Below are 20369 nucleotides of genomic sequence, written 5' to 3'. Positions count from 1 at the left end.
TTCGTCTGATAGCTGCTTCCCATCTAACTGTTAATGGCGCGATTTGCTCCAGCAAGCACATGTCACATCAGGCTCTAAGTCTAAACCATTGTATAGTATGCTTTGAGACATTCTAACTTGAAAGGTAACAAATGCATGCAAGTGTTATTAAATGGCCTACTGCTGATCGAGTCGCACTGACTAAAGTTTCCAGATCTGAAGATTGATCTGTGATGAACTGCCTGATAGCAGTAATGATGGCAACAGAATCATTGCAACTGGCCTCAGCGCCCCCAGGCTTGGGAGGGGAGAAATGCAACTGGTACAAACTACCTTCCAGAGGTGGGTGTTAGGAATGGATAGTAACCAGCCTGGATGTATGTCAGACCAAGACCCCACTGCTTTCAATGGCTACCGATCAGGGAAGTTATTTAAAATGAAGACACAAGGGACTGGAATCTGGAGCAAAAAAACAAAGTGCTGGAGGAACTCAGCAGGTCAGGCAGTATCCAGGGATAGTCGGCGTTTCGGGTCGAGTCCCTGCATCAGGACTGAGAACGTGAAGGGGAAATAACCCCTTGCCCGTCATCCCCCTCTTCCAATCGCCTGCCAGCTCCTGTTTCACCCCTCACCTTTTTATACTATCTCCCCTCTACACTCTCAGTCCTAATGCAAGGTCTCGACCGAAAACATTGACTATTTTTCTGCCTCCACAGATGTTGCCTGACCTGCTGAGTTCCTCCAGCAGTTTGTTTTTTTGCACAAGTTTTTAAAAATGATTTTGCTTTGATTTAGTGTTCTTAATTATCCATAGGTGTGTTTAGATGTTTTCTAGTTTCTAATTTAGTTTTTCTCAAATAACATCAATATTAAAAATCACATCGCTTGTACAGGTGACAAAGAAAGGGGCTGCTTTGCTGTCTGCCAATGCTGTCTGTGTTATTCGGGGGTGGGATATCCTTGCTGTGCCTTTGGAGGCCTCACTGGCAGTAGAGACCTGGATGCTTCGGACCACTACAATTGAACTTTTGCGAGTGTAGTTGTGGCAAGACCATGGGCAGTGACACAAACATTTGGAAAGAGATGGGGCAGGCCCATAGAAAAGCAACCAAGGGCTAATAAGTAGGCTCATACAAAGGAGAGGGCAATTATGATGGTAGGTAAAAAAAATGTGACTGAGCTGTACATCAGACAAGGCGTCACACAAAATAATCTATATTAGAGGACTAAGGGGTTCGAATGATCAAAAGATTAAAGGCTGGTTAGTCAGGACAAAATGGTAAATAGGGGCAAGGATAATTTCAGGTGGTTAACAATAGATAAAGACAGATAAAGAGGAAGGACAGCATTGGCTCAGTGTTACGGGATGTTTATTATATACACCAATGATTAAGGTATAAGGTGAGAAGGACAGGTGCCAGTTTTGAAGACTATACCAATACTGGAGACACAGTAAGTATAGCAAAAGAACCAGAGAGGAGATCAGAGATTTATGTTGAATTTTTTTTGATCCAGATTTCATTGTCTGAAAGGTGACTCAAAGCAGATTTAACAGTAATTTTCCAGAGGGAATTGAACATAAATCTGAAATGAAAAGAACTACACAAGGGCATGGACACAGGTTGGCAGATGGTGATGGAGTAACTAAACAGACAGCTCTCCCAAAGACATAGTCTCCTTTTGTACAGTATGACTCAATGATGCAATGAAGTAATTCTGAGACCTTGAGAAGGCTGCAAATATTGAATACAAGAAGAAAAAAAGGTCATTGACAAATGTCTAAATCTGAAGGTGGTGTACTTCATCAGCAAAAAAACAAAATAATTAGAACACTATAGGCATATAAACAGGAGGAAAAAACATTTTAAAAGGTTAAAGAATAGAGGGTATGTGGAAATAGCACACAACACAAGCTGGGCATGGGCAGATCAGCCACGGTCAATGATCCTGGGTAGATCAGCAATGAATGGCCGGACAGTCTTGAGGTGGCCCACTCCTGCTCCTATTTTCTTGTGTGCATTCCATGATTGTAAGAAATCTGGGTGATATGGAATTGCAGAAAACAATTGGAGTTCAGGTTCACCAAATTTTAAAAGCAGATAAAAAGCCAACAAACCCAGCTTATCCAGTCTCTCATAACTCGGCAACATCCTGGTGTATCTTCTCTACACCCTCTCCAGTGCAATCATGCCCTTCCTATGTTATGGCAGCCAGAACTGCATGTAATACTCTCGCTGTGGCCTAACCAATCTTTTATAAAGTTGCATCATAACAACCCTGCTCTTATGAAATGAGATTTCTTTATTGGTCACAGGTATATCGAAACACACAGTGAAATGCATCTTCTTTTGCGTAGAATGTTCTGGGGGCAGCCCGCAAGTGTCACCACACTTCCGGCGCCAACATGGCATGCCCACAACTCCTAACCCGTACATCTTTGGAATGTGGGAGGAAACCGGAGCACCCGGAGGAAACCCACGCAGTCACGGGGAGAATGTACAAACTCCTTACAGACAGCGGCCGGAATTGAACCCGGGTCGCTGGTGCTGTAATAGCGTTATGCTAACCGCTACACTGCCGTGCCTTCCATATCCCAGCTAATGAAGGCAAGTGCCCTATATGCCTCCTTAACCACCTTATCCACTTGCGATGCCACCTTCAGGGGTCCTTAAACTTGTACACCAAGGTCTCTCTGTTCCTTAATACTCCCTGGAGCCCTATCATTCATTGTGTACATCCTACCCTTATTAGTCCTCCCAAAGTGTATCACCTCGCACATCAGAATTAAACTCCATCTGCCATTGCCCTGCTCACCTTACCAACTGATCAACCTCATTCTGTAACCTATGATTATGCCGCTATCAACACCACTAGTTTTCATGTCTTTTTAATCATTCCTCCCACATTCATATCTACATCGTTAAAAGTATATAATAAACAGCAAGGCTCCCAATGACACACTACTAGAAAAACATGCAGAACATAAAAGGTGATCTGAATAAAAGTTTATGAAAACTACAGATGGCATAGAGTTTGTCGTTTGAGTTCCAGGCTATAAGCAAAATAGGTAGTGGAAGGGGTCCAAGGAAATTTGACCAGGACAGATTGGAATGAAGTAATATTGCAAGACATAATAATTTTGGTTAGTTGTTAGGACAGAGAATTTAAAGAGTGTTTAAAATTATGAACGCATGAAGCAATTTTAAAGAAACCACTTACAATGATTAAGGGTTCTAGAATGGGGAGACATAGCTATGAGATTAAATGTCAAAGCCCTTGGATACAGAGTCATGAACTGTGAAATCATTGTGTTCATGACTGAACCACAGCCATTTCATGTTTAGCTTAGATAGGTGGTTGAAGACATAGGGAATACAAGTATGTGGGAAGAGGGCAGTTGTAAGTGATTGCAACCTTTGCTTGTGGGTGGGATGAACGTACACTGATTTTATTTCGACATCGTGGTTGTCTTTGGAACTGATCCCTGAGGACAATCATTACAGAAGTCCAGTTAGAGTGTTTAGTATCCTTTCTACATCTATCCTGTTTCCTTTTAACGTGACAATTTACTGTGCAATTAGCAACTTCCTAAGTAATCCCTAGAGCTTTGACATTAGCTGCAAGTCTCCCATGAAGGATATTCATTATCAAATCTCTTTGGAAATCTCTCTGTGTTTCCCTCATTGCTGAATCAATTCTATATGTATAGAATTTCCAGAATATTTGCCAATTACAAACAGTGTTTCATCTTCAGTGTATTTTTACTCTGAATAATGTCCTCTGCCACAATATTCTTTCTATTTCTTCATAAATTATTCACCTAGAAAATCCACCAAAGTGTGTGCAAGCATAGACGGATAAATCCTTTAAAGTGGAAGAACATGTTGATAAGTGGAGAGCAATGAATATGAGATCCTGGAATTCATTATATAGAGGCACAGAGTACAATCGGAAGTTAAGTTGAACCTGTATAAACCACTGGTGAGGCCACAAATGGAGTCCAGTTCAGGTGGCCACATTTTAAGGAGGATGTGGATATCCTGGAGAAAAGATCCCATCGCATGATTCCAGGGATGGGAATTTCATCGGTAAGTTTAGACTGGTGAAACTGGCATTGCTCTCCTTGAGGCAAAGGAGGCTGAAAGGAGATTTGATTAAGGTATAAGAATATAACAGGCTTAGACAGGATAAATTAAGAGAAACTGTTCTCATTAAATAGAGCTGCAAAGACCAGAGACACAAATTTAAAAGTGTGGGCTAACGATAATAAATTAAGATTAAGATGTCTTTTATCTGTCACATGTACATCAAAACAAAAGGGAAATGAATAAACAGTTTTTCACTCAGATAGTAGTCATGATCTAGAAATCACTGCCTCTAATGGTGTTGGAAAGAGGCGAGGTGCCTTTAGAAAAGAATTGGTTAGAAAACTGAGGAGAAATAATTTACGGGGCTATATGAAAAAGCAGGAGAAGTGGACTGACAGGATGGCCACACTTGGAGCCAGAAAAGATGGAATGAGCCAGAGTGGTCTCCTGTGATGACACAATACTTTGATTCAGTACACATATCCCCACCCCGAATGGCTGAGTGAGGAAGTTCATCATGTGATGTGATTTTGAGCTGCATGGTTCAGGGAAGTCCAGGTTTGGTCACATAGCTGTACTCAATCATATTCAGGCAGAGCACAATAGGGTAAGCGGCTGAATATTGTCTACGTTTTCTGCTCCCTTGATCACAATCCATTGATCCTGCTGTAACAGTGTGCAGCAGACTGTGTAACAGAGTCGAGGTTCACACAGAATGGCTTCTTTAGCAAAATACTGGACAACAACTGAATATCCCCGAGACAAAAGGTAAAATTACATAAGCTTTCAGCAGTGTTGGACAAGAGACCATGATAAAAATAACACCGTGGACTTGGGAGAGCACACATTGTAGCTGGAGGTGAGTCTGGTTCCTCCTGTTATCACTGCCTCCATATCACTAATAAAGCAGCACGTGCTGTCAAGCAATAAATTAACAGGATTCTTTCCACGAGCATTTTTAATACAATTGAGCCAGGCACAGAATTACAGCAATTTTTCCCTTAAAGCATTGCAGTAAAAGTTCAATGCTGATGGCACAGATTTGCTGAATCAAACCTGTGATTCACTGCTCCTGACAGGGAACCACCGCTTTGAAGAGGCAACCAGAGGCTGCCAAGTTTATGTTCCCATGACCTGGAACAACACTGCTGAATAATAAAACTACTTTTATTGAACTTTGACACCTTAAGCTAACCATTAGTACAAGCTGCCTTACATGTTGCATTACTATCAATTCATTGGTGAAAGGAGACAAAGAAATTAATTCAGAATGAACCCCCATGTTTTATTCCAATATTGGGTGGCATTTAGTTATCTGGATAAGTGATCATAGTTGTTTAGAAGAAAATTCTTTATACTTTGGGGGTGCGGCAAGAGGTCAAGAGAAAGGAATGTGTTGATGCGCAAAGGTTGGTACTTAAATTCAGAGGTGAAAAGATCAAATAAAGAGAATGAGAAAACGTAATGACATAATGAAATGTGACACACAGGTCTTGAATTTCCAGAAATCAATGGGACTGAAAGGTTATGGTTTCACTTTGTAACTGGGACGATTTCCCAACTCGCTCTTTCATTTGACGAATCAAGTATTTGCTGACGTCATTGGCTGGCTTGCCTACTTCACAATTTATGTTGTAACATTTTATCAGCTGCTTTTCAGATTAAGTGGCCTATGTTTGCCACTGATCACCAGATGGAGTTTGCATCCCACAGTGAGAACTTGCTGGAAGGAAGCACCTAGTCCTCAGTGGCAAAGTACTGTGTAGTCACAGGGGCCTCTGGCTGTCAGCATGTTGATCCCATTGTACCGGGGGAGGGGGAGCGGGTGGAGCACAAGACCTATCTATGTAATTGCTTACAAAACTTAGATACCCAGGTGAGCCACATCCCTGGCTTAGTAGTCTGTCATACCTGTCAAAATAGTTGAATGTTTCTGATAATGAAAAAATGTCAATTACTAAAACTTATTCAACCCAAAAAGAATTTGGAAAATGAAAAAAAAACTGAAATAAAGCACTCAAATAACTGTGGACACACGCACACTTATCTCCAAACTACTGGCCCTTGTGAGGGTAAATCCTCCTAGTTGCAAACAAGATCCGGTGCAATAATGGTATGATCAGCTTAAGAAAAGCAAATGCAAAGGCTAGATACACAAATTGAAAGTTGGCTTTCTACATACTTACGATTAGAAACAGGAGCCCTACCATTTAATAATATTGTGGCTAATCTGATTGCAAATTCAACTCCACATTCCCATCTACCCACAGTAATAGTTCACACCTTTGCTTATCTTTCTACCTCTGCCTTAAAATATTCAGACTCTGCTGCAACAGTTCTTTAAAGGAGGAGTGTTCCAAAGACTTACGATCCTCTGAGAGGAAAGATTTTTGCTTCATTTGATTTAAGTGGGTGACCCCTTATTTTTAAACAGTGACCACTTGTTCTGGATTTTCTGCAAAAGAGCAAACATCTTTTCCACGGCCACCCTGTCAAGATCCCTCCCGTATGTTCTGGATCTCATAAATGTCGACCAAATCCCCTCTCACTCTTCTAAACTCAAGTGGCTACAAACCCAGCATGTCCAACCTTTCTTCATAAGAATACACGCCTATTCCAGGTACTAATCAGTGAACATTGTCCGACACATTAGCAACCTTCTTTACATCAGCAACCTTCTTTACATTAGGAGACCAACATTGTACACAGTACACCAGATGTGTTCTCACCAATGTCCAATAGAAATGGAGCATAATCCCCCGACTTTTGTATTCAATTCCCATACCAATAAACAATAACGTTCCCTCAGCTCTCCTAATTACTTGCTGAATCAGCATCCTAGTCTTTTGTAAATCATGCACTAGGACACCTGCCAAGATCAGTAATTTCACTTTTTAAAGACATTATGTCAAGAATTAATGTTCTGCAAAGAACTCTAGCATAAACTTCATCCAATAATAGCGGATTAACTCTTGCACGACCATGATATTGCTCACAATTAGGTCTTGAATTTGCTTTTGTTTCTGTTTGTATTTTTTAAAGTTTCATTTGTGTTCAGCAAAACTGATATTTTTCGTTATTAAAAAAACACTCAGGAGATGCATCAATTTTCACTCTCTGTAAATTGCAATTGTTAATAGTAACAATCATGGTCTATTTCAGGCTTTACCTTAATTATTTAGAGTCATACAGTTATACAGCATGGAAACAGGCCCTTCAGCCCAACTCGTTCATGCTGACTAAGTTGCCTACCTGAGTTAGTCCCATACCCCTCTAAACCTCTCCTACCCATGTCCCTGTCCAAATGTCTCTTAAACAATGTAATTGTATCTATATCTACCACTTCCTCTGGCAACACATTCCATATACCCATCGCTCCTCAGGCCTCCTTTAAATCCTTCCTCTTTCACCTTAAATCTATGCCCTCTAGTTTTAGATTCCAATATCTGGGGAAACAGACGATGACCATTCACCTTTTCTATGCCTCTCATGATTTTATGTACCTCTGTAAGGTCACCTCAGCCTTCTACAGGGAAAAAAGCCCCAGCCGATCCAGTTTCTCTTTATAACTCAAGCCCTCCAGTCCTGCTAAGATCTTTGTGAATATTTTTTTAAAATTTTATTTACAGCGTGGTAACAGGCCCTTCCGGCCCAACGAGTCCGTGCCACCCATTTTAAACCCTCATTAACCTACCCGTACGTCTTTGCAATGTGGGAGGAAACCGGAGCACCCGGAGGAAACCCACGCAGACACGGGAGAACCTACAAACTCCTTACAGACAGCTGCAGGAATCTTTCTGCACCCTTTTCAGCATAAAGACATCCTTCCTATCGCTAGACAATCAGATCTGCCCGCAATATTCCAAGTGTGGCCTCACCATTGCCTTGTACAGTTGTAACATGACGTCCAAACTCTGGTACTCAATGCCTCGACCAAAGAAGGCAAGCATTTTCTTCAACAAAATCTTAATTTTGCTTCATCTTATCACAAGCACCTTTTGTCTATTGCCTCATCCCCACTGGTAGAGTCATCAGTGAAAGAAAAATAAAAAGTGATTTTTCTTCAAAGGGTTATTTTTTCCACCAGTAAAAAAAAATGAAAAATTCATGCCCCACTCATTATTCACAATAAGAAACTGCTTTTTCATCTTGCTGAGACTGCCAAATATTCAGCCTGTTGTTGAATTGTGTGGGCAGGATAAATTTCACTGAATCAGCAGTTCATACTGTTTTGTGTTGCTAAAATTCTTGCTCATGATCCAAGGGATTAATAAAGGTGCAACTGACCGAAACATCATAAATCCAACAGCACTTTGCACAATCTATCAGAAGGTGGCAGCTTGTTCTCCACCAAGAGCTGATCCAGAACTTTGCACAAATATTGCACAAGTTGGTTCTGCTCTCACAGCAGGTGAAAACTTCCTGTCAAATCCTCACAATCTGGTCAAAACCCGCAGTCCACTTCCCGCAGGACTCATCGACTTTGCCTCTGCTGCACACACAATTCACTTGTATAACAGAGAAAACAACAGAAAAGCAAACTATAAATAATACAAATTTCCAATTAATCTGCCTTTATGTAGAATGAGGAGAATTAATTAGCCTATTTTAATGAAGAGGAAGCCTGTCGGAGAAATAACCCTTGACCACTGCTATACAACCATCAAAGACGCCTTCCGAGCCACCCCTCGTCCTCACTTCGGGAAATCAGACCACCAGGCTGTGCTCCTTCTCCCTGCATACAAACAGAAACTGAAACGGGAGGATCCGGTACGGAGAGTCGTGTAGCGCTGGTCTGAGGAAGCAGATGAGCTCCTACGTGACTACTTTGAGACAGTGGACTGGTCCATGTCCAAAGACTCAGCTGCCAGCCTTGATGAGTATGTCACCACCATCACAGACTTTATCAGCAAGTGTGTGGAGGACTGTGTACCAAAGAAGACAATACAGGTGTTCCAAAACAGAAAACCATGGATGAACCGGGAGATCCACTCCCTACTGAAGGCGAGGACTGCTGCACACAAATCTGGGGATCCTGATCTGTACAAGAAATCGAGGTATGACCTTTGGAAAGCTATCAGGGATGCCAAGAGGCAATACCAACTCAAAATAGAGTCCCTGACCAGCCGTCAGTTATGGCAGTGCTTACATGCCATAACAGGCTACAAGACCAAGTCGGGCCGCATAGTTAACAACAACACATCTCTTCCTGATGAACTTAACGCATTCTATGCGCGTTTTGGACAGAAGGGAAGTGGATTGTCACCATCCACCCTGACAGCCTCCAATGCAGCTGAACCTGTGATCACAGTGAAGGACGTAAGATCAGTCTTCCGGAGAGTGAACACGAGGAAAGCACTTGGCCCAGATGGTGTCCCTGGCCCTGTGCTCAGGTTTTGTGCTGATCAGCTGGCAGAAGCATTTGCGGACATATTCAACCTCTCCCTGCTTCAATCTCAGGTTCCCACCTGCTTTAAGAAGACCACTATCATTTCGGTACCAAAGAAAAGCAAGGTAACATGCCTCAATGACTACTGACCAGTGGCTCTGACATCCACCATCATGAAGTGCTTTGAGAGGCTGGTCATGGCACGCATCAACTCCAGCCTCCCAGACAACCTGGACCCACTGCAATTCGCCTATTGCCAGAACAGGTCTACAGCGGGTATCATCTTCCTGGCCCTATACTCAGCTCTGGAGCATCTGGACAGTAAAGACACCTATGTTAGACTTTTGTTTATTGACTACAGCTCTGCCTTCAATACAATAATCTCAAGCAAGCTTGTCACCAAGCTCCGAGACCTAGGACTCAACATCTCCCTCTGTAACTGGATCCTTGACTTTCTAACAAACAGACCGCAATCAGTGAGGATAGGCAGCAATACCTCCGACACAATTATTCTCAACACTGGTGCCCCACAAGGCTGCATCCTCAGCCCTTTACTCTATACACTCATGACTATGTGGCCAGGTTCTGCTCTAACTCCATCTACAAGTTTGCAGATGATACCACCGTTGTAGGCTGTATCTCAAACAGCAATGAGTTGGAGTACAGGAAGGAGATAGAGAGCTTAGTGGAATGGTGTCATGACAACAACCTCAATGTCAACAAAACAAAAGAGCTGGTCACTGAATTCAGGAAAGGGGGCGGTGTACATGCACCTGTCTACATCAATGGTGCTGAAGTCGAGAGGGTTGAGACCTTCAAGTTCCTGGGAGTGAACATCACCAACAGCCTGTCCTGGTCAAATCACATAGATGCCACGGCCAAGAAAGCTCACCAGTGCCTCTACAACAAGTGCCCCTTGCACAGACTTTATCAGCAAGTGTGTGGAGGACTGTGTACCAAAGACAATACAGGTGGATGGTGACAATCCACTTCCCTTCTGTCCAAAACGCGCATAGAATGCGTTAAGTTCATCAGGAAGAGATGTGTTGTTGTTAACTATGCAGCCCGACTTGATCTTGTAGCCTGTTATGACATGTAAGCCCTGCCATAACTGACGGCTGGTCAGGGACTCTATTTTGAGTTGGTATTGCCTCTTGGCATCCCTGATAGCTTTCCAAAGGTCATACCTCGATTTCTTGTACAGCAAGAAAGCTCAGGAGGCTAAAGAAATTTGATTTGTCCCCTTTGACTCTCACCAACTTTTACCGATGCACCATAGAAAGCATCCTATCTGGATGTACCACGGCTTGGTATGGCAACTGCTCTGCCCAGGACTGCAAGAAACTGCAGAGAGTTGTGGACACAGCCCAGCGCATCACGGACACCAGCCTCCTTGGACTGTCTTTACCTCTCGTTGTCTTGGTAAAGCAGCCAGCATAATCAAAGACCCCACCCACCCGGGACATTCTCTCTTCTCTCATCTTCCATCGGGTAGAAGATACAGGAGTCTGAGGGCACGTACCACCAGACTTAAAGACAGCTTCTACCCCACTGTGATAAGACTATTGAACTGTTCCCTTATACAATGAGATGGACTATGACTTCATGATCTACCTTGTTGTGACCTTGCACCTTATTGCACTGCACTTTTTCTGTAGCTGTGACACTTTACTCTACTGTTATTGTTTTTACCTGTACTACATCAATGCACTCTGTACTAACTCAATGTAACTGCACTGTGTAATGAATTGACCTGTACAATCAGTATGCAAGACAAGTTTTTCACTGTACCTCGGTACAAGTGACAATAATAAACCAATATCAATACCAAAATCCTCAGTGTGAACCACTTTTACATCCAACTGAACAACAAAAATTTACATCAACATGGTGACTGAAAGGACAGCACTAAGCCAGTGGTTTATTGAAATATCAAATTTAATCACTTGCTCAGCAAATGGAAATTCAGCTGGAACTGAAAACCTTAGGTCCAAGAGGAGAGGGTGATACCAATTGATGCAGACTGACAATTAGTTTAATCGTACTGTCATTCCGAAGGAAGCTCATTGATAGAAAGAACACTGAGCAGTAGGAATGCAGGAAATCTGTCCAGGCAATACAGGAAACAATACAAGGTTTTCAGGGAAGTCCATCCATTATCCTGGGACAACAAAGCAGTAAATGTTATAATTCTGTTTCAATGATTCCTTCCTATCTGCTCAAATTTCAGCAAAACAAAGTAGAAGCTTGTCTATAGCATTTAGCACCAAACATGCACCAGAGAATCTGTCACCTCTTGTATACCTTTTCCGATACCTCATCGGAATAGAATTTTGGGAGCAGAGCAATACTCCAGTGCCTGTTTACTTATGTGAGCATTGAATATTTTCCACTAAAAATGAATGACCTACTGGGTTTTTGAGAAATTGCAAGTAAGAACATTATTCTTGGTCTGCAAGCATTGCTTTTACTGCATTTAATGAACAAAAATATAATTTGAAGCAATTCAAAGCACTTTACAACATACTCATTCAATGAATAGTTTGCAATTTGCCTACATAGGAACAGTAAGTACACTTTGAAGTAAACAATGTGCATCCAGAATTCAGGTATAGATTTGGGGCTCAAAATTAGCCTCAAACATAAATCAATCTGTAAAGTAATTTGGTGCCATTTGGATTTAAGGACCGGGGGCACAGACTTGCAACTTTGGCCAAACATTACATGGGGGAAGTGAGGAAAAATGGTTTTATTCAGAGATTAGTTTTGATCCTGCATTAGTGGGGCAAACAGAATCAATCAGTGTACTCAAAAGAGCACTGGCTAGGCACTTGAAAGAGAATAATTTGCAGAGATGTTAAGTAAGCATGAGGGAATGGGATTGACAGTATTGCTCTGCTTGGAGCCAGCATAAACTAGATGGGCTGAATAGTCCCCTTCTGTGCCATATGATCGGACACCTGGTTAAGTGGTGCTGCAACAACAACCTCTCGCTCAACGTCAGCAAAACTAAAGAGCTGATTGTTGACTTCAGGAAGGGGAAGGAGGGCAAACATGTGCCAGTGTACATTGGGGGATTGATGGTGGAGAGGGTCAGCAGCTTTAAATTCCTGGACGTTAACATATCGGACGACCTGTCCTGGGCCCAGCACAAAGATGCAATCATAAGGAAAGTGCGTCAGAGTCTTTACTTTCTGAGGAGGTTAAGGAAGTTCAGCTTGTCACTGAACACTCTAACAAACTTCTACAGATGTGCTGTTGAAAGTATCCTGACTGGTCGCATCATGGTCTGGTACAGCAATTCAAATGCACAGGAACGTAAGAAGCTGCAGAGAGTAGTGGACTCTACCCAATACATCACGGGCACATCCCTCCCCACCACTGGTAGTATCTACAGGAGGCGCTGCCTCAAGAAGGCAACATCCACTATCAAAGATCCCCACCATCTGAACCATGTCAACTTCTCACAGGTACCATTGGGCAGGAGGAACAGAAGCCTGAAGTCCCACACCACCAGATTCAAGAACAGCTGCTTCCCTTCAGCCAATTGGTTCTTGAACCAACTGGCAAAACCCTAATCACTACACTTCAGCAATATTGTGACCACTTTGCACTAAAATGGACTTTGTTTTTTTTTTGTTCTAATTTGGTGTCTTGTAAAAATTATGTACAATTTATGTTTAATTTATGTTTTTCTTGTGAATGCTGCTTATATGATGCTATGTGCCTGTGATGCTGCTGCATGTAAGTTTTTCATTGTACCTGTGCACACATTTACTTATGCATATGACAATAAACTCGACTTTGACTTATGATTCTGAGTCAGATGGTCATAGTTTCAAGCTTCACTCCGGAAATACAGAGTGAGACTCCAGTGCAGCATCGAGGGAGTACTGTACCAGAGCTTCATCTGCTCTCAGATGGTTGTAAAAGGTTCCACAGCACTACTTCAACAGAAGGGCTGGGAAGTTCTCCGAGAAGTCTTGCTCAGTGGATGTTTTCAATGATTTTCTGCTCCATGCCTGCTTCTCTGCCCAGCCGCTCACTGAATACTGGGAAATCTTTAAAAGCAACTTGATTGTAGACTGCATTTTTCCTTGTATTAAATTTATGACAGAAGTTCTCAGTTTTAATGCACCATGTTAAGATTTAGAAAATTCCCTGACATTCCTTTCCCCCGTTAATATTGTTACGACCAGACCCAAGAACAACTTCTTCCCCACTGCTATCAGACTTCTGAACCAATCACCCTTTTCACATCCCCTTCCTGGTGGTGCTGCCACATTGTCGAACCCTAACTCTTGCATTACTGTCACTCTAGCATTTCTTTTGCACGACTTCAGCAAGCATGGTGGTGTAGCTATTACAGCACCAGCGACCCGGGTTCAATTCCGGCCACTATCTGTAAGAAGTTTGTACTTTCTCCCAGTGTCTGCGTGGGTTTCCTCCGGGTGCCCTGGTTTCCTCCCACATTCCAAAAGATGTACGGGTTAGGAAGTTGTGGGCGGCGGAAGCGTGGCGACACTTGCGGGCTGCCCCCAGAACAATCTACGCAAAAGATGCATTTCACTGTGAGTTTCCATGTACATGTGACGAATAGAGATATCTTATCTTATACTTTGCACCACTCTGTTGTTTTGTGCTGGGGGCTGTATTTATTGTTACCATATATACTATTTACTCTGTGAGCTTCGAGCAAGGAATTTCATTGCACACTGGTATAGAAACATAGAAAACCTACAGCACAATTCAGGCCCTTTGGCCCACAAAGCTGTGCTGAACATGTCCCTATCTTAGAAATTACTAGGCTTACCCATAGCCCTCTATTTTTCTCAGCTCCATGTACCTATCCAAAAGTCTCTTAAAAGACCCTATCATATCCGCTTCCACCACCGCTGCCGGCAGCCCATTCCACACACTCACTGCTCTCTGAGTAAAAAAACTTACCTCTGACATCTCCTCTATACCTACTCCCCAACACCTTAAACCTATGTCCTCTTGTGGCCACCATTTCAGCCCTGGGGAAAAGCCTCTGATTATCTACCTGATCAATGCCTCTCATCATCTTATATACTTCTATCAGGTCCCCCCCATCCTCCGTCGCTCCAAGGAGAAAAGGCCGAGTTCCCTCAACCTGCTTTCACAAGGCATGCTTTCATAACCTGCTTTCATAAGGTATGACAATAAACTAATCTGAATCTGAATGCAAACACATCAATATCAAATTTCTAAGAAACATTATTCATCACATTTGCATTGTGGAAATCTGTTTCCCAGTGACTGAAACACACAGAAAGTAATAGAGGAAGACTGAATGGTCGTGCCAAAGGACAGCCAGTAGAGTCAGGATTTGAGTTTGGCCAGCGGGGCAGAGAGAGGTCAAGGACTTTGAGGACAGTAGGCCAGAACTCAGATTGCAATGGACCAAAGAAGTTGGAGTCCCTCATGCACCAGAGAAGGTGAGCAGAGAACTCAAATTGAGCGGAGCTCAGAAACAGCTGTCATCCCCTGCACTTGAATGAAACTGTCAATGGACAAGAGTTACAGGATTCCATATACTTTCAGGTACATTGATGGTGATGTCTTTCCTGACTGGCAGCAATGAGCAGAAACTCTTTGATGCTTTCCAATCACTTTCTGATGTTTTGGCTCCCGAATCTTATCACCATACATGGCTTTGTTTTGTGCAAGATCAGAGCGAGTGCCATCTGCTTTCAAAGCACAAGTCTGGAAGCATCTGTTTTTTGAGATCTTCAGATCTTTTTCAAGCATCTGTTTTCCACCCTTCTCTCCTGAGGGCACCAATTCCATGTTGGAGTAAGACAAAAAGTCTTGAACACACCTACAAAATTCCTCAAAAGATCTTCTTTGGGGATTATCTGTCCAGTATTAATACAGGATATCAATTCAGTTCAGTGCACCTTCCTGTTAAGTGTTAGCTTTCACTTCATGGATAGTACTCTTGCTTTTTACGACAATGAGTTCAAGCCACAGACCAGAGACTGAAGCACAAAATCCAGTGCTTGTCCTGATGACAGGTCACCTTTAAGAAGCTTTTTCAGAAGGATGTAAAAGATCCCTTGCTGTGCACAAATCATTCATCCCATTTCACTCCCTATGAAATGGCTACATTTCAGAAGTACTTCATTGCTTGTAACTTGCTTTGGGCTGTCATGATACAATGAAAGGTGTTATATAAATCTGAGTACTTCTGTCAATCAATTGGGTTCACAGCAGAAACCAATTTAAATGGACTAGGCTAAAATATAAGGATCAAATCACTTACAGAGTGCACTCTGGATAGTAACAGTGAATATAAACCCAAAGAAATCCCTCACATTCCTCCTCCAAGAACTATAACAACAGATTTCACGATGTATGTCAGTGATAATAAATCTTCCCCTCCCCCTCAATTCACTTTCCATGACACAGGAAATTGGGACTAGCTGGGTAGGCACCATGGTTGGCATGGACTGGTTGGGCTGAAGGGCCTATATCCATGCTGTGTTGCTCTGTGACTATAATCGAGTTGTCGCAGTCTCCCTCAAACACATTAAAAATGTACTGATGTACACAATTCAAGTCATTTTCTTCGTAGGCATTCTTTCAGGATCAAGGATGACTTGCTTTCATTTCACTTCTGAAGAGAGGAAGATGGCTTTGAGTGTGATATTTTTTATTGTGGGATAATTTTAATGTGGGGTGGTCATCACACACCAGCTACCACACTGTCTTGACAGAATGAGGACTAAGATGATTGGGACCAGCACAGAATTAGACACACACATACATGGACATAAAAACACACCTTGGCCACACGCCAGCACAGACCACTGATGCATGATCTTGCCCACACTCTGCTCATGTCACCCACCTCAACCTCTGACCCCCTTTGCACTGCACTCCTCACCCTGGTCAACCAGTGGCCAGTTGGTCAATGAAAATATTAAAGTTTTGGGTTATTTTGGGCACTGAACACAAAGATTTACATCTGTAAAGAGGGTTTCAAGCTCAGTGCAATGTAAGAATATGATCCAGCTGCAGTGGCCCTCATTGGTTGACAGAAGCACTCAGTGTTCAGTGCCAGACAAGATCAAATGATATACAAAAGTAAAAGGTTTGCATACAGTACAAGCAATCATAAATGACATCAGGATGATATCGCCTTCTGAACTGCACACACGTGTGGCAGGTGTGATTTAATGAGAGGTCCTCTTGGTAATCTAATCCAAAGACATGAGGTCAAGATTGACATGTTGACTGATGGCTCCAGCTCCATCCCAGCACCACATCACCTAACACCTCCACTGTCCTGTCTGACTTCCAGCCCTGGTCTTGCAAATTTCCTCTAGTTAATTCCTGCAAAGACTGACACCAAAGTCCTGAGCTCCTGTTACAGTCCCAGTAAGCTTGCCACCAATTCCATCTTCCTAAGGACCACCATCTCAGATTTACCAACACTGTTCACAACTTTAAGGTCCTGTTTGGCACGTAGTTATGATTAGAGGCGAGTAACTGTCAGTAAATGCAACTTTGGAGCCGGGGTGAGCACAAAGATTCAAATTTGCTAACTTCAGGAGAGCCACACAGCCATCCACAACCTTGAGATCTTTTTTTATTTGGGAGGAGCCCCCAACCTCACAGTTCTGCACTGCTCCTGCCTTGTGCACATCCCATCTTAGATCAAATGGAAGGATTTGAAGTATGTACTCTACAATGAGGCCTTGAAAATGTATGAAGAGACCTTGGTGATGCAGAAACACAATTCCTTTAACTTCATGTGAATTCACCCTCTAAGTGCCTAGATGGATTTGCAAATAGCATTATTCTTTCAGCTTCCTTAACAGTTACGTACTTCAGAAAAATCAAACATTACAGATCATTCACTAGAATTAATCATACTCAAACTCAACAGACAGAAGACTTAATTCCTGCCCTTCCACTATCCAGGGCCCCAAACTTTGGAATCAATGAAGAATGTGCTGACCTGACTACACAGTACATTTAACACTAGATGAATTTCTAGGCAAATATCCTATGGACAATTTTCGCCCTCCACCATGAAGTCATCAACTGAAGCTGTGGGATGGGGCTCAGGAATGTCCTACTACCTCAACTATACAACCACTCTTCAACTGTGAGCCTAAGCAATGAATACAGGCTCAGCTGTGGCCGAGTCAGGAAGATGAGTGTTCAACAGAGACTCGAGACTGCAGATGCTGGAATCTGGAGCAACAAACAAGATGCTGGAGCAGCTCAGCGGGTCAGGCAACATCTGTGAAGGGAAATGGACAGTCGACGTTTTGGGTTGAGAACCTTCATCTGGTCTAGAAGACTCACTCCAGAAACCTAGCACAAAACTCCAGCGTAGCACTGATGAAGTGCTGCACTGTCAGAAATTTTGTTAAATTGAAGCCCCATCAGGGTGAACAAGAAAGGCAATTGACAAACAGATTATTTAGTCATTATTGCATTTCTGTTTACAGATGCTTGCTATGCACAAACTGGCTGCTGTGTTTCTGAGATACAATGGTGTCTGCACTTCAAAAGTACTTCACTGTCCAAAACATACTTTGTCACAATATCAATGGCATTACAAAAATGCAAATTTTTTCTTTCTGCTGAAAGCTATTTGACTATGGAAGGCTAATGCCCAAAGTCCACCCTGTTATTATTGACACTTGCATGTTATTCAGCAGAGATCATCCTGACCCCAACCCCTGAGTAACTGAGTCTGGCTATGACACACGGTGGTCTTACATCTCAGATTATCAGGAGGTGCTAATCACAGCCATTCCTTCAAAACCCCACAGCAAAAACCTGCAGAACAAAACAGGCAAAATTGACCTGTTAAATTAAAAGGTTTTCATCTTTGAAATTAAATATCTGACAATCAAGATCAGCTTGAAAAACATCCAGATGCCAACCATATAAAGATGTCTGTTTTGCAGCCCCATTCATCTTCTTGCCCATCAGTGAAAATTCATGCCACAGCAGGAGGCCATTTGGCCCACCATGGCAGTGCTGACCAAAGTAGGACTTTGGGAATACATATCTTACTTTGTCTAGCTGGCTCAAAAATAAAACATGGGAAAATGTATATTTTTCAAGTGTCCTTACCCACTAGCAATGTCGTCAGTCCGCAAGTTCTTGCCCAGGACATCACCGTCGCTCATGTATCCAGCTACGTCCATGTTGACGCCCTCGAGATCCATCTCATCGCCACTCTTATCGGGAATATCGGAGTGACATACACTGCTGCTGCGTGATGCCAGCTGCCTCCTGAGCGGAGTGGTGTACATATAGCGGCCTGATTCGGGGTGTATATACCGGCTGGCATTGGCCCGTGGAGGATATCCATTTCCCATTGACGGAGCATCTCCTGCCTGGAGGCGGGGACTGGACTGGCCCAGTCGCCACGACAACGGAGTTTGCCTCCCCGTCATGCTGAGTATACTGCGGCCACTGATCTCCGTGGTAACGCTGCTATCAAATGTCGTTTCCAGTGTGCTAAAAAGAAAAGGTGAAAGCAACAAAACCCATTCAATAAAACTTAAGTGGAGCAAAATAAGTTGTTGCCAAAATGGCAGCACAACAAACATTTTATGTTCATCAGAAAGTGCAAGAGAGACATGTTTCTTTCAACAGCAGGCCACCAATTGCTGCCTTGCTAACACTGATTCACAGTTCAACAAACAGACTCTTTAAGAAGTCCACAGGCACAAAGAATCCAGCTTGATATTAAAGAGAACACAGCAGGAACATTTCAGGAAAAGCAAATGCATAATCCAGGGAATGATGCTCAGCATGAAGCCTTAACAGCCAGGTCGAATCTGACAGGGCATCCAGGGGACGTATCTCCACAAGCCAGGAGACAAATCAAAAAGGTCTAAAATCTGAATTTTTCTTTGTTTTAATAACGTGGGCAAGTTCAAAAGTGATCATTCAAACAATAAACATTAATTATCATGAAGAGAGAGACATTCCATTGGAGCTATCCAAAGAATTAAATTGGACAGAAGATACTGGAAACACGCAGTAGGCCAGTCTACAGCTGTGGAGAGAGGCCAGGGCAGACACAGTTCAGGTTTCAGGTCAATGGCCAGATGTCAAAACAATTTTCTAACATAAAGTATTTATTTTTATTTATTAAATGATCACTTCTGAAGCCTAGTCAAGACAAAAAAACAAAAAAGAGAAACCAAAGAAAAAAAAATTTCTGTTTTTTTGAAATCAAAAAACTGCAGATGCTGGAAATCTGAAATAAAAATAGAATATTCTGGAAGCAGTCAGCAGGTCAGTCAGCAACTGGGTTCTGACAAAGGGTCTCGGACCTGAAACGTTAACTGTTTCAGTTTCCACAGATGCTGCCTGTGTCGTTCCAGCATCTAGTCATTGTTTGCCTAGTTCTTTCAATCAGACTTTGATAATTGTTCAAACCCAATTCATATTCCAAGTAACGACTCAAATATGTCCAGATTTTACATGTAAGAGTTATTGACGAAAACCTGTTTGGTCAAAATTCTATCCGAGTGCCTTGAAATTCATCTCCACTTAGAAGCACTAAACGTGCTGTACAGTCACATTCCACTCTGACTTCAGTGTTGGCAATCTTCAATTGACTTCAGTGTTGACAAATCTTGCCTTGTAGCCAGGACATTGCGGTTTCAAGCACCAGTCCAGAGGTTTGTACTTTGGATAAAATGCAACATCAAAGTCCTGTTCACCTGTAAAATAGTCCTGGGCAGAACCTGGAGTTTTCCTCAAATATCAATCAATAACAATGTCTCGCTCGACAAGCCTAGAACAGGAAACCACCATTCCTTTTGCTGCCGCTCGGGAACATGTTTTATGCAGACCGACTGCCATTCTTGCAAATGTAAAAATGGTGACTACATTTTGAAAGCACTTAT

General features: G+C 42.5%; 1 protein-coding gene across 5 annotated transcripts in view; it reads right to left on the bottom strand.

Moving 5' to 3' along the window:
- nav2a (neuron navigator 2a) overlaps positions 1-20369 on the bottom strand; it is a 755574-nt gene that overhangs the window by 193714 nt on the left and 541491 nt on the right. For all 5 annotated transcript variants that reach the window (XM_052028895.1, XM_052028896.1, XM_052028899.1 and 2 more), the window contains one exon: positions 18577-18966. In XM_052028895.1, coding sequence (XP_051884855.1) covers positions 18577-18966 — 390 coding nt within the window. The remainder of the gene's footprint in view (positions 1-18576; positions 18967-20369) is intronic.

This window comes from Pristis pectinata, chromosome 14 (genome assembly GCF_009764475.1).
Source record: "Pristis pectinata isolate sPriPec2 chromosome 14, sPriPec2.1.pri, whole genome shotgun sequence".
Lineage (NCBI taxonomy): Eukaryota > Metazoa > Chordata > Chondrichthyes > Rhinopristiformes > Pristidae > Pristis > Pristis pectinata.
The sequence above is the reverse complement of the archived record's forward strand: the minus strand, read 5'-3'. Positions and strand labels throughout refer to the sequence as shown.